Source organism: Ornithodoros turicata, chromosome 8 (assembly GCF_037126465.1).
Source record: "Ornithodoros turicata isolate Travis chromosome 8, ASM3712646v1, whole genome shotgun sequence".
Lineage (NCBI taxonomy): Eukaryota > Metazoa > Arthropoda > Arachnida > Ixodida > Argasidae > Ornithodoros > Ornithodoros turicata.
Genome location: NC_088208.1, coordinates 35,517,546 through 35,530,828, shown reverse-complemented (window position 1 = coordinate 35,530,828; position 13,283 = coordinate 35,517,546). Strand labels below are relative to the sequence as shown.

The window sequence follows — 13,283 nt, the reverse complement described above, 5'->3', positions numbered from 1 at the left end:
TTCCACGCCTGACACTCAAACAGCGTAAGAACTTGTAGCCATACGCTGACTGATAACAGATATGGAGGGTACAACTGTTCAAAAACATCCATGTATAACAATGCACAGCCTAACGTAGACGGAAGATCTGATACTGGAGCCACTTGAGGGGTTAAGTTTGCGACGACCTCGACGACGTAGCAAAATACATGAGACTGTCGGTTGATCTGTCGGTAGAACAGGGAAACACGCGACGGAAGATTTGACGTCAGTCATTCGCTGAGCTCCGTTTTTGAACGGCTCGCGTGCGATATTCCCTAATGTGCTTGTGGCGCCGAAAGTATCAGTTAGGAAATCACCAATACTTCGAAGGGGGCTGTTGGAATGTTGCTCCGTATATGACCTATTTTTAAGCCTTTAATAGTTAACAGTTCTAATGGGACAAACAAGGGTGTTATCACGGTTTGCTGCAAAAGTTGAAAAACACGAAGACAGTTGACACAGAAATACACGGCGCATCGCTACTGGAAGTATCGCCTTGTATACAGACTGGGCGAGCGGATATGTGATCACGCAAAGGTGCTCTATTTTTAATTATGTCCACATAGCTTTCGATATTGTGCGTTGTGTGAAACAATTTGTCAAAAACGTTGCACAAAGTATGGCAACGGTTCTACGTCAAGTCTCCATTCAGGTTATTTGCCCTCATGGCTATACAAAAAATAACAACGAGAACAAATAAATCCACCAGCTCCCGCGGCACAGTGGTTAACATGGTCGCTTTCCACGCCGAGACTGGGGGGGGGGGGGGGGGGTGACACTCGAATTCTGTCACCCGCTGTGCTGTCTGAGGTTTTCCCTGGGTTTTCCGAACACTTTCCAGACGAATGTCAGCACAGTTCTCCCTGAAGTCGGCCCAGGACGCATACTAACCCCCCTGTCCCCCACTCCTTGCTGCTGCCCTCTCTCCATCTGTTCACGTCTGTACGACGCTCATAGCCACAGTTGCTTCGCGGCGCTAACACGAAATTAAACAAAATCCTGACTGTGTCATGGGGCTATGACAATATGAAGAGGCTGCTGGTTAGAGATTAGCTACTCATCCAGGCTTTACGTCGATTACTCCCAACCGCAATCACGTCGACACTGCAGAAGGAAGGAAGGGAAACGAAAACTGACTGCAGACATCTTCGCCCTCTCATGAAAATAAATGGTAAGTGTGCTCGACTGCTACAACAGCAAACAATGCATCGCTGACGATACCGAAATGGTCTGCGTCGTTCCACGCTTCCCTAGGGAAGGGCAATGAGTCCTGAACTGGGACTGAGGGGCGCAGTGGCGAAAAATAACGGCGAATGAGTAGGTTGGCAAACCGGGGTGCAACCCCAGAGGTCACACCTGTATATTACGTAAACGTTGGTGGGCAGTGCAAGCCGTACCTTTGGAGATTGCGTCTGGTGATCTTGGATTGCTTCGCGAGGAGTTTAGTACGATTCGTGCGGAAAAAAAAAATGCATGACCTAAAGCGATCCTCGCCAAGGCCGATAATATCAGATAACTGCGAGCGAGCTGATACAAGAGCCCCATATAGTGAAAAAGCCTGAATATGGGCACAGGGGAATGACACAAGTCGTCTGTGTCCAATCTGCGCTTCCATTTTAAAACATCGCCTCCAACTTTACGGCGCTTCTAATTTTTGTAATGTTAATTTTACGCTGATATAGCGTTTACTGGCAGCAACTCTTGTGAGGAGCAGTATGTGCTTTAATCGGTTCCACGAGTCCCTTACATCGTGTAACCCATGCGGTACGCCCAGTGCAGGATCGATAACGTCTGGTCTTTATTCCCTCTCAGAGGCAAATATGTTCTGGCATAATCCCAGGTGCGCGAAAACAATGGAGGCGCACAATTTTACCCGTTTCTTCCCCCAGTGTTTTGCATTTCAGCCAACTTTGAGCTGGCATCACTCGGAAGCTGCACCGTCCCCTAGGAGGAACGAAAGCTTCGAAGTGTCATGGCACGCACAACTTTCGTTGCTGAGCTTTCGCGTCGTCATCAAACGCAAAAAAAAAAAAAATAAATAAGAAAGAAAGGAAGCAACATGAAAGGAATTAAGAAAAAGTAAAGGGGATCACACACGTAACATGAAAACGGTTAGGAGCAACTGAGGTCTATTTGAACAAGAACTTTCGTGTTAAGGGGCTGCACTTCTTCAGGTTACACGACTAATTGCAACACAAATATACATTACCCAAAGAGATATCTTGGGTTATATATAGGTTATATATATTGGTTATAGTTCTTGTTCAAATAAACCTCACTTGCTCCTAACCGTTTTCATGTTACCTGTGCGATTCCCTCATCGCGGGCTCCTCGACAGTGTTTCTCGTTTTTGTTTCCCATTTCGACGTAAAAAGTAAAGGGAAAGAAAACGAGCATCACTACGCAACGTATAAATAAGGGTTGAGGTAGTTACTATTGAAACGTGCGGTTTGTGAAATTGTGCAGTTATAACGAGGAGGATGTGGTGTGATGTGGTTGATAAAGAAAAAAAAAGGGGGGTTGGGGGTTGTTAAGAAGAAATCAGTGTTCAATAGCATTCCTGTTTAATAATATAATTTAAAATAAAGCCCAAAATGTGATTAGGGAAAGGTTAGAATTAGAGCAAATTCGTTAGTAATTGGACAAGAAATTGTGGCAGCATTTATACTTCTGCACGCACTATATTTGACGATGTTGAAAATTAGGAAAACTTTACAGAGTGAAAAAAAAACACAAAAACAAAAACAAAAAAGCGACTACTTGGTGGAAATCAAAGAGTAAGCCGTATAGGTCACCTCTGCCGGTTCTAGAATTATGAACGTTGCAGGGACTTTCGTAGAAACGCCTGGATCAAGAATCGATGGCTTATTTACCCAATAGTATTTGAACGTCAGTGAACATGTGTAAAAAAAAAAGAAAGAGAAAAAGAAAAAAAAAAGCAAGGAAAAGTGGGTCAGGCTCTTGCAACACTTTCGTAACCAAGGATTCGGCCAATTTCCTTGCAAAGTTCACTTTTGGTACTCCGATTGATTTGTAAAATTGCAGCTGTGGAGCGCCTGGAATCCTGAAGACATTATAGAAGGGCGTCGAATCAATGCTAATGGAGCACTCTTCCCTTGGTTGCAGATTGTACTTGAAATGCAGGTGCGCAAGGTAATTGCATGCTGTTCTCTCGTGCTTTACATTTAAGCGCTGCATTAAAGACGTGGCGCTTTCAAACCGTAATAGCGAAAATAAATTTTGAACTCCTTACGCTGTATGAGTCCCAAAGATGAAAGTCTTGTTCACATTTGATAGCGAGGAACACAAGGGCTCACAACTGCTCCTCGTACGGTCTGTTCACGATAAGCCAGTGGCTTTGACAGGACGTCTTAGTTACAATGAGATGGCTTTCCACGTGGCTCTGCACGACGTGTGAGTAATGCGACTTTCTCGTTACAAGCTTCATGTGATGCACTCGCTTCTTGCTAATTTTAGAGCTACCGTATTCTGGCAAACAATTTGTCAGCAGATACATGTAGTGATGATGAGTGAGGAAATGGTATTGCTACTACTACAGATAATAATAATAGTAATAATACGCATCCAGTTACATGTAAGGACACGAAGTGGTCGGAAAGGTCTGTCAACAATCTTTCGTTTTTCGGCATTCAATTATATCTTCTTAACTCACTCAATTATTTTCCTAATTACGTAGTTTCTACGAGAACATTTAAATAAAAACCGCTTTCAAATAGCCTGTTTCATGGACTAACCGAAATACCACTCTACGTAACTTCATAAGGAGAGAGAGAGAGAAATACATGATGACGATGATGTGGGAATGACTGCCGCTCATTGAGCAGGACGCTACCCCATTGATATTGGGGAAAAACGAGAGGATGGTGATGAGGATGATGCTGACGACCCTGACAGGGTTTTAGAGAGAGTTGATCAGGCCGGTAGTTTGCAGGAATTTGATGAAGGGTCGCAAGACGGACATCTGCTTTCGTGTGTCCTATGGTCCCAAAATGAGTCTGAGGTCAAGGGGTCGGCTGTCAATCCGCGCAAAGTCGTTTGCCAACAAGTGACGCTCCCTCATATAAGTGGCACATAACTTCATAAGGAACGACAAACAGCGTCTCGCAAAATTCAAACTGTATGTCTGTTAGAACTCATGACCCGTTGTGCTTTTCCTGTTATCGCAAGCAGTGATCATGGCCGGTGTGGTGTCATTAAAAGCGAGGACGTACACTGGTCTGGCGGACATCCTCAGAGACTTCTGCACCGGAGGAGAAGTGGCTGTCTCCTGGGCTTCTGAGACGCCACACGGATTCCTGGGTACGTAATCCTACAGAGTCCAATGGTCGGGGCTCGTCGTAGGCAGGAACACACGACATTCATCGAATCCAAATATTCGTATTCTCACTGGACGCGAGGTGCACAGCTTCTAATCGGCTTGGCAAATTTATTGACACCGCCATAGGTAGGCGATTTTCTAGAAATTCATTCAACGTCACTACACGGTGATTGGCAGCCCATTGAGAGCACATCAGGTCACATGAACCGACCATTGTCCATCAACTTGAAAAACCCATGATTCGACTTCGACTTCAACGTCACATCACGTCATGGGCCATCATTCAACAGCATGTCTTTCCCCATGATGTGATGGTGAATGACGCCAATGATGGCATTGATGAGTGAATTTGCCGACCTATGCACATCATCGCCGTCATGTAATGAGGTGAATGGATGAATATGTAAGGAATATGGGTGGATTAGGACGCTAGAGATTGGGACCTGCCAATAGTAGAAATAACAAAATACTGTACAGAACAAACGAACAATCTTCACGATTGATGTGTCATTTCTTTCTTTCTTTCTTACTTTATTTTTTGCGTAGCACTTGCGCTGAAGACATTGCAAAGCTCAGGGTGTGTGACGGTGGAAGGCACCTTGCACGCACTTAGCCGAAAGGGAATAAAAGAACACTCGAGGATGATGTTCCCTGACTCGACCATCCTGTCCAAGCTGCTCTTCCTCTTCCACAGACTGGACGACGTGAGGGACTTTCTCGCTCCAGCCATGGTACAAACACGTTTCCTTCTTTTGCATAATAGATTGGAATGCTCAAGAATGTCCGATCACAGAATATATCCAATGAATAGGCTTAAACGTCCAAACACGTACATTCGGTTTGAATCCTAACAAGTTGAAGGTTTTAATACAAGCGAGCATGTCAGGAAGAAATACTGGTGCCTGCATTTGACACGCAGAACACGCTCAACTCACAAGTAAGCATGCTGTGCCAAGTGAGCTTCTGGGACGATTCGGATGTTCTCAGTCGTCCTGTAGACGCATTTGGTGAACTCAGCTGCTGCACTGCTTTACTCATCAACGAGGAATTGGGAAGAAGACAAACGAAATACCTGGTACGTGATGTTTACGGTAAAACCATACTATCCCGAGTAATCGTCTTGTTATTCTGCACGGCGCCACAGTTGTTGGGCGTTGCTCCTGGACGCAGGTTGCTGCACTGCCGGATGAGGTGTGCATGAAATTTGGTACGCGAGCGTAGAAGTATTATACTTCACTGTATTTTGCACAAGTAATGTAGGAAGCATGAATTGTGTCGGCATTGTCAAAAGACAACTGACATTGTTAAACATTGGTTGGGAGGAGAACGAACTGATGAGAGCGTCGGCTGCCATTAAGCAGAGTTCGAAATGAGGACAAAACAGACATGACTAGAGACAACACCGTGCCGGCTGAGATATACTGCTTGCGACAGGGTTGTCTGAAATCTCCAGCCTGCGGCGGACCGGTCCCGTGTCGGCGTTGTCACGCTCGAAGGAACCATACCAATGGACCTTTTTCACATACGCGTCGTATCCTAGCGGCCCTCCAGCGAACCACGCTCGCCAAAGCAAATCCACATGAGTAGCACAAAGGACCAAAACCGGTCCGGACTGGGACCGACGAGCTCGCGCCGTTCGTGCGGTCTCCCCACTGGTCCCCACTTCTGTCGTCCCCATACTGCGACATCTAGTGAAGACAGAGATAACCCTCTCCGGCACCTCAAGGTCATGCGCATGCGCATAGGCCGTTGTGAAAGAGGTCCATAGCGGCTCTGAAGGGAGGCCGCACTCAACCGCCACCTGTCGGGCGAGATAATCGAGATAACCGTCGGATACTGGGATGTCGTCTGCTAGTGAGAGAGTGAGAGAGAGAGAGAGAGGGACAGCGGCCTCCCCTAGGAGACTGTATTGGTGTAGTTCCTTCGTGTGCGACACTGCCGGTAGGGCATCTCGCAGCCACAGGCTGGAGATTTCAGACAACTGTGTGGCGAGCAGTAGTACCCCTACGATTAAGGTTTTTTTTTTTTTCATTTACCTCCCCCGTCACCAGTGGCAACCCTTCCTTCGCTTCTCCCCTCTGGACACCCTTGACTGAACCACAACTACGACGTCCCACTAACTGCGAAGAAACCATCTTCTTTCAGTTTCAATAGCACGGAGTGCCCCGTCATATTTTCCTGACAATGCAAGGTGGGTTTGATGCAGGTTGCGCAGCACAGAGGAGGTAGTGGCTCGTGGGTACGTCTTTGGATGGCCAGGCAATGCAACGTCGCTTGTAGTGCGTGCGGTCGCGCGCACCGGGACGGCGTATGGCAGCTTCTCGAATCACTCGACGGCGCACACATGCTGGTTGGAACACTTCACGTAAGGGAACTTCCTCGTTTTCGTTCGTTTAAATGCATCTATTGCTGAATCCCGACCTCATCACAGCCCAGTGGATGCTTCACATAACGCCAGGACACGCATCGGTAAACGTCCAGTCATTATAGTCCGTGATACACTCCCTCGCAAACACGTCTAGACGTTGCAGGGGGGGGGGGGGGGGAGATTTCTTACAGTGGTAATCGGGTGAACAACATCAACAATAAATAAAGTATGAATGATGATGTTATAGAATGATGATGTTGTATCCTCGTTAAGGCTCCTGGACCCTATACCCAGTGCATCGGCGATCACATTTGACGAGTTCGCATGGCATATTGATGTTGATGTTGGCGAAAAAAAATTAATAGGAAGAGATTAAATTCGTCACACGACAAATTTAGCTACTTCGATAAACAGAACCCTCCCCCCCCCCCCCAAGAGAAAAAAGTAAATGAAAAATAAAGACCCGGCGCCAGTTTTGCGATAACTCTCGGCCCAAGGCCAAATCACTGGTTAACGTTATGCACAATGAATCACACGGTCCTAATAGACTGACTCCAACGCACAGCTCTGAACAAATGTCACATCCCTCTTGTCAGGTGGCAAAGGACCCAGCACTTTTACCAGATCAAAGTTGCGGTTGTCCAGTCCGTCGAGAGGAGATTCCATTTTAGCCCTTTGAGATGACATGTAGCAGGGACGATGCCTATAGTTTCTCCCCGTGGGCATGTCGCTCTTAGAAATGTCATAAGCGATAGAAGAGACCAATGCCGGAGTGCGGGATAGTGTCAAAGCCCAATCATCTTTGATGTACTGACCGGTGAGATGCCGATTGCTTCTAGCTGACACATGAGAGTGTGTCATTCCTTCGTGTACTGTTTGCGGACCACCAGGATGTGTTCAATGCTAACTGAAACACACTGCAGGTGAACAGGTGACAAACTGCAGGTGGTGAAAGGCTTTTACTTTGCTCTTGTAGACATAAAATAATGATCATTATAGAATCCCCCGCATTCAAGGATACGAAATGTGCGTAAGGAGTCCTGCACGGGCCCCGAACGCTGCTTCGACGGCTTCGAAATGTCATTCATGACGGCCCTCGCTCAACGCTTCAACTTCACGTGAGTATAGCCTCAGATTGAACTCTTCCCAAACTTCATGCAGGATCACCTCACTATATATGGGACGCGCGCCTTACCCGACTCACTTAAATTTGTACTTTGTTATTAGTAACCATGGTCGTTACAGCTTTACCTTGGTAGTAAACCCCGAAGGCAAGTTTGGTGGCATTGAACGGAACAGATGGAGTGGCATGATTGGTATGGTGCACCGAAAGGTAAATAACTCATTCCTTCTAATCATCCTAACCACCACAACCAGCGCTCTAGTATACTTTTGTGTACGGTGTCTGAACAGTAGCTCTCTCTGTGTATTGAAGGAGAGAGTATTGAGGCACTCTAGTATTGTGTACTTTAGGAGGTGGACGTCGCTTTGGGTGGCCTGAGCGTCTTCTACGAACGCGACAAGTACGTCGACTTTGCACTTCCTTATATCGTGGACTCCTTTGCGTTCGTGACCAAATCGCCACGGATACTGCCCTTCGCCCACGCCATACTGCGGCCTTTTCGAATCGAGGTCAGTTATCGGTTGCATGCCGCTGCCCTCATGATTATATCAGTGATTATACGAGCCAGGTGGTGATGACTGAACTGCACCAGTGAGGACGTCAAGCTGTACCATGAGACGATAGTTTTGTCACCTCTGTGGACGGGGCTGATGTCGGAAGGAACCCTAAATGCGTTTATTCCACAAGTGGCAACGCTGTCAGGAGCTCCCGAAATCGTTCGTCATATCTTAAGGTCCTTCGAAGGCCTAACCTCCAGATAAATCACGAACGGTTCTACAGAGAGTGAATCAATTTTACCAAATAATTTTTCTGGCGACCTCTGGAGTATCGGCAATGTGTGTAAAAAGAAGTGTAACGCCTCCGCTAGGAAGCGGGCTTGAAAGCAAACTCATTTTGTGCCAGAAACGTCTTACAAAAAAATCCTCCTAGGTGTGGTTCAGCGCACTGGCGTCCCTTGCAGTGGGAACAATCGTCTTGCGTCTTCAAGCGCGCTGGACTCAGCGTCGCTTCCGTGTCGGTCCAACACCAAACTTCTGGCTGTTGCTGGCTACACTCGTCTACCAGAGTGAGGTCTTGTTCTTACCCCATCTGGGAAAAAAAATTGTCTTTTGATGCAACACTGTTTGTAAGTAGCACATTTGGTTGCGGTCCATGCGCTTGCATACTTCATGTTACGATGTGCCGTTGCAAGTTGCTTAAACTGCGCTGCGCTGCTTAAACTTCAGTCCTCCTTTTTCTGTGCAGACGGTTGGCGCTCCTGGTACGAAACGTCCAGCTACAAAATATTCCGTGGGTCGTGGCTCATCCTAACGGTGGTACTGGCCAATGCTTACAACTGCGTGCTGCTTTCCGTACTTAGCGTGCCCCACTACGAGGAGGTTGTGGACACCATGGAAGAACTGGAAGAAGCCATACTGGAGAGGAGAATGACGGCCGGCACATCCAATGGGACAGCGCAGGCTACATTCCTCTTGGTACTAGCCTTGTCTTTCTTGCATGAGATGGACGCTAATACATACCATTACGGAAGTGATGGAGTAACTTCAACCAATTTTTTCATCAGACAAGGCTACTGTGGGAATGAAGACGGGGGGGGGGGATATGTTTATTGATAACAGAAACAGAGGAAAGGTTAGTCAGGCGTAGGCCGACTTGCTATTCCTTTAAAAGAGAAAAAGAAGAAGAAGAAAAAACAGAAAACCACGCACGCACACACAAAAGGGGCCTTAGAGGCTGGTCGAGAGGCATGAGGAAAGTTCAAGAGGGTAATCATAACCGCCCCCTGGTTGTGCAGAACTGGGCCGAGCAGACTTGCCAAAGAGACGTTGGGGTAACCAAGTTGTCGCAAGTGGCGTTGGAGGACGAGTCGTCGAGAGACATACCGGTTGCAGGATAATAAAACGAATTCTGCTGGCGGAACCAGACAAAGCAATCGCGTGGTCAGGTGCACGGCAACTACGGCAACTGAGCTAACCGCCCGTGCCACTCTCTTTTATCAACACGTTCGATGAGCATAGCGATGGAGTCATGCCACTACACTACCATACTTTAGGACCCCAATATTTACAATATTTATTTACAATAAAAACTATCGGCTGAAGGATAAAATAAATGATAGGAAAGAGAGAAAGAAGAAAGAAGTAAGAACCCATCACTCATCCCCCGCCCCACGCAACGTATCTCAGAGGAAAGGGAGGAAAAAAAACTAAACTGTCCAGCGGGGCCATAGCCGAAGGAACATGCGCGGCAAAACCGGCAGCGTTCATTTTCCTTCTTCACGTATTAGGATCAATTCTTTTTTTGTTGTCTTTTGTTTTAAAAGGTAAAGTAACCCCCAAAAAAGAACCCAAAATATTGTGTAACAAAGCCCTTAAGCACGTGCACACAAATGCAATCAACCATCCTTATGCGCGCACCCTGTTGAGCTTATCGGTGAACGTCGTCTTTACTCCTTATTTTCGACACAAGTTCGGCCACAGCAACACCATGCTGTGGGCAACCAACTATCCGAGCTACACCACTGAGCGTATCCCTATGACGTGCAAAGGATACACGGGGGAACAACACACCCATGAGAGCCAGCTAGATGCGATTGCTAGAACGTTCACTATGCATAGGTAGGATCTTGGGGGAATCCAGTACACCAACGCTGAGCTCTTCGGTCAATTATGTATTCCCTAATGGCATTATGGCAGGGTAAAACAACCCGTGACATTGCTACCATATATTTGCTGCTGTTGCTACCAATGAAGGTTTCCTTTGTTAAGAGTCACGCACAAATATTTCAAGAGTCGACATGTCTCTATACAGATGCTCCTTTCAGCGCGTGTAACTCTGTGTGGGTTCGTTGCTGTAGTCGTTCACAACAAATATACCAAAGTCGTCGCTTTATGTGTGCAGATGTCAACGTCAGGCGTGATGCTTCTGATCCGTCGTCTGATGGAAAAAGATCGTGGCTTGCTGGTGCCGAGCAAATCTATAGGTCTCCAAAAGGCCATTGCCGAAAACTACGGCTACATAGACACCAGAATGGGCTTGGTAGCTGCAGTAGCGGATTTGAACACTACTACAGTTAAGGTGTCTAACGGCCATATGATCAACACGTATTTTTCCATGGCCTTTCACAGATACTGCTTCTACAGGCCACAATTCGAAAAAACGTGAGTACATAGGACGTCACATAGGCTCGCGTCAGGTAGAAAGCGTTATGTAATAATGAAGTCAGTAGATAATGTTTTTACTACTGCCGACGATTATCGTAAATCGTGCCGTATCGTATCGTGCCGAAACTATCGTAAAGCCAGGACACATGCTTCCTGTACGAGCTATAGTAGAGTCATCAGTACACTGCTGATTCCTTATGTGCCCCAAATATTCATGAAGTGATTTACCTTGGCTTTGCTTGTTCCAGATAATTCAGACGTTGTGATCTCGGTTATATATAATTTTTGTGTTTGCTTTTTCGTGTGATTTATTTTGCCCTTCGGTGGCCTATTTGCTTCTACTGCATAGACATTTTAGACACATAGGAATTCAGGGAGCGGTTACCGCTAATAAAAATCTCGCCATACCTGAACTGTAGTTTCCGGCCACCATTTTCCTCATACACCTTGTACGCAGCGCCTTTTATCTGCACTCGGGGGTGTCTATCTACAGTATGCGCCTCACTCATGTCGCCTTGTCATGTCTGCCCCGCACTTTTTTTATTCACATCTGATTCAGTCGAAAGTCCGTATAACGAAACCCACGGGGAACACGATTTCTTTATCAAGTTGCGGCAGGGAATACAAAATTATTTCGCTGTACCCCGAATTTCGTTGTATAGCGTTTCGTTATATCGAGACGTGACTAATAACTCACGTCAAATGGGGTAGGGTACCTCAACTCCTGCAGTTATCAACATGATGTTATCAACATGATTGTGTTGCAACATGACTTATTCCGTTCCACGAAATTTCCAGAGCGCTGAGGTTCATCGAGACGGGCCACTTTGAAAAGTGGTTGCAGAACGACGCCTTCAATTACTTCACGAGGACGGAGCAGGAACGTGAAGGCTTCTCCCCTCTAAGACCGTCAGATTTGGTGAGCGCAGCGGTCATTCTCTTCGGAGGCCTGGGAGTCGCCGCCATCGCCCTGACGGCGGAAGTGCTGCACTACCGATGTCAGGTCAAAAAGCTTCGGCTTCGCAAGAAGGCCAACGTTTACAAAGAAAACTTCCTTCACAGAAGACCCCTTTATTATGCTCTGCAGCAGCGCACCAGCTTAACTGTGCTCAACTCGCGTTCCAGGAAAAACACGAGGAGGTGATTCTCTCTCTGGAAGTACCATACTGGAAGGGAACATGTATCCTGCTCGAGTGCTACATACGACTATTAACAGGGAAACCACCCTACAATGTCGCTGATATAAGAATAAGGACTTTTCTAACGTCCAGCCTCATATGGGGTTAGCATCACATTCGCAGGGACAGTCGCCTGTGGGCAAACGTACGTTGGTGGTCGCGCCATCTGTCTTGGCACATACGTCCTCGTGATAGAGTTGTAGACGCGCCTCATGGTAGACCCTATGGTAGACGCGCTTGTGATGAAGATGAAGTCTAGGATTCGCGCCACATCATAATACAAATACTCACCCAGGTAGAAAATGTTTACAGTTATAAGTGAAATAATTTGAAATAATTTGTACTCGAAACCACTTTGAAACGGTGTACGTAAATGGTTCGCAGAGGAGGTTGCTCCATAAACCATTTGGAATTGCCGGCATTTTTCACGTGGGGAATAATTTTGAAAAGGACATGCTTTGGAGAAGAATCTTGAAGGAAACGCACAAAATGACAACGCATTAAAGATGTGGAAAAAGGTTTGAATACTGAATGACAGTCATACTTCAATTTTCACAAAGTGCGCAAATCCTAGGATTCAAAGGCCAGTCTGGTGGAAAATCCGCATTGAAATTTGCAGTATATCCAATATCACATTTTCAGTAAATATGCACTAGATTATTTCGCACGCGACCAATACATACCGTGATCTGGTTCGCATCCATATTTCTAGGCGGTTACAGGGCAGGTATATACATCTACGCACGTTTTCTTGTAAATTCACATCAGCGCCCACCGTATGCAAGAATAAAGATGTGAAAAAAAAAATCGATAGACCCGTGAAAATATCGTCTTATCTCTACAGGGCAGGTCCTTCACGAGAATTTTTCGTTCTTTTTAATAATATAATAAAAGACGACATAATAACGACGCTATAATAAATAATAAATACATAGAAAAGTAATAAAACAACATAAGTAATAGAAAAATAAGACAGTAATGTAATAAATAACATAAATAATAAATAATAAAAGACGATAAAATATCGCCGTATTCCTACAGGGCAGGTCCTTCACGAGAGGTTGTCGTTTTCTTTTTCGTTTCTTTCGTT

General features: G+C 46.1%; 1 protein-coding gene across 1 annotated transcript; it reads left to right on the top strand.

Moving 5' to 3' along the window:
- Positions 1–3,363: 3,363 nt before the first annotated feature.
- LOC135366200 (glutamate receptor U1-like) lies at positions 3,364–12,874 on the top strand. The gene is made up of 12 exons (XM_064598866.1): positions 3,364–3,435; positions 4,213–4,341; positions 4,907–5,091; positions 5,280–5,435; positions 6,567–6,725; positions 7,728–7,846; positions 7,974–8,061; positions 8,202–8,360; positions 8,782–8,917; positions 9,097–9,326; positions 10,753–11,012; positions 11,814–12,874. Exons 1-12 carry the CDS (start codon positions 3,402–3,404, stop codon positions 12,157–12,159), a joined length of 2,001 nt encoding a protein of 666 aa, XP_064454936.1. The 5' UTR covers positions 3,364–3,401; the 3' UTR covers positions 12,160–12,874.
- The last annotated feature ends 409 nt before the right edge of the window (positions 12,875–13,283 follow it).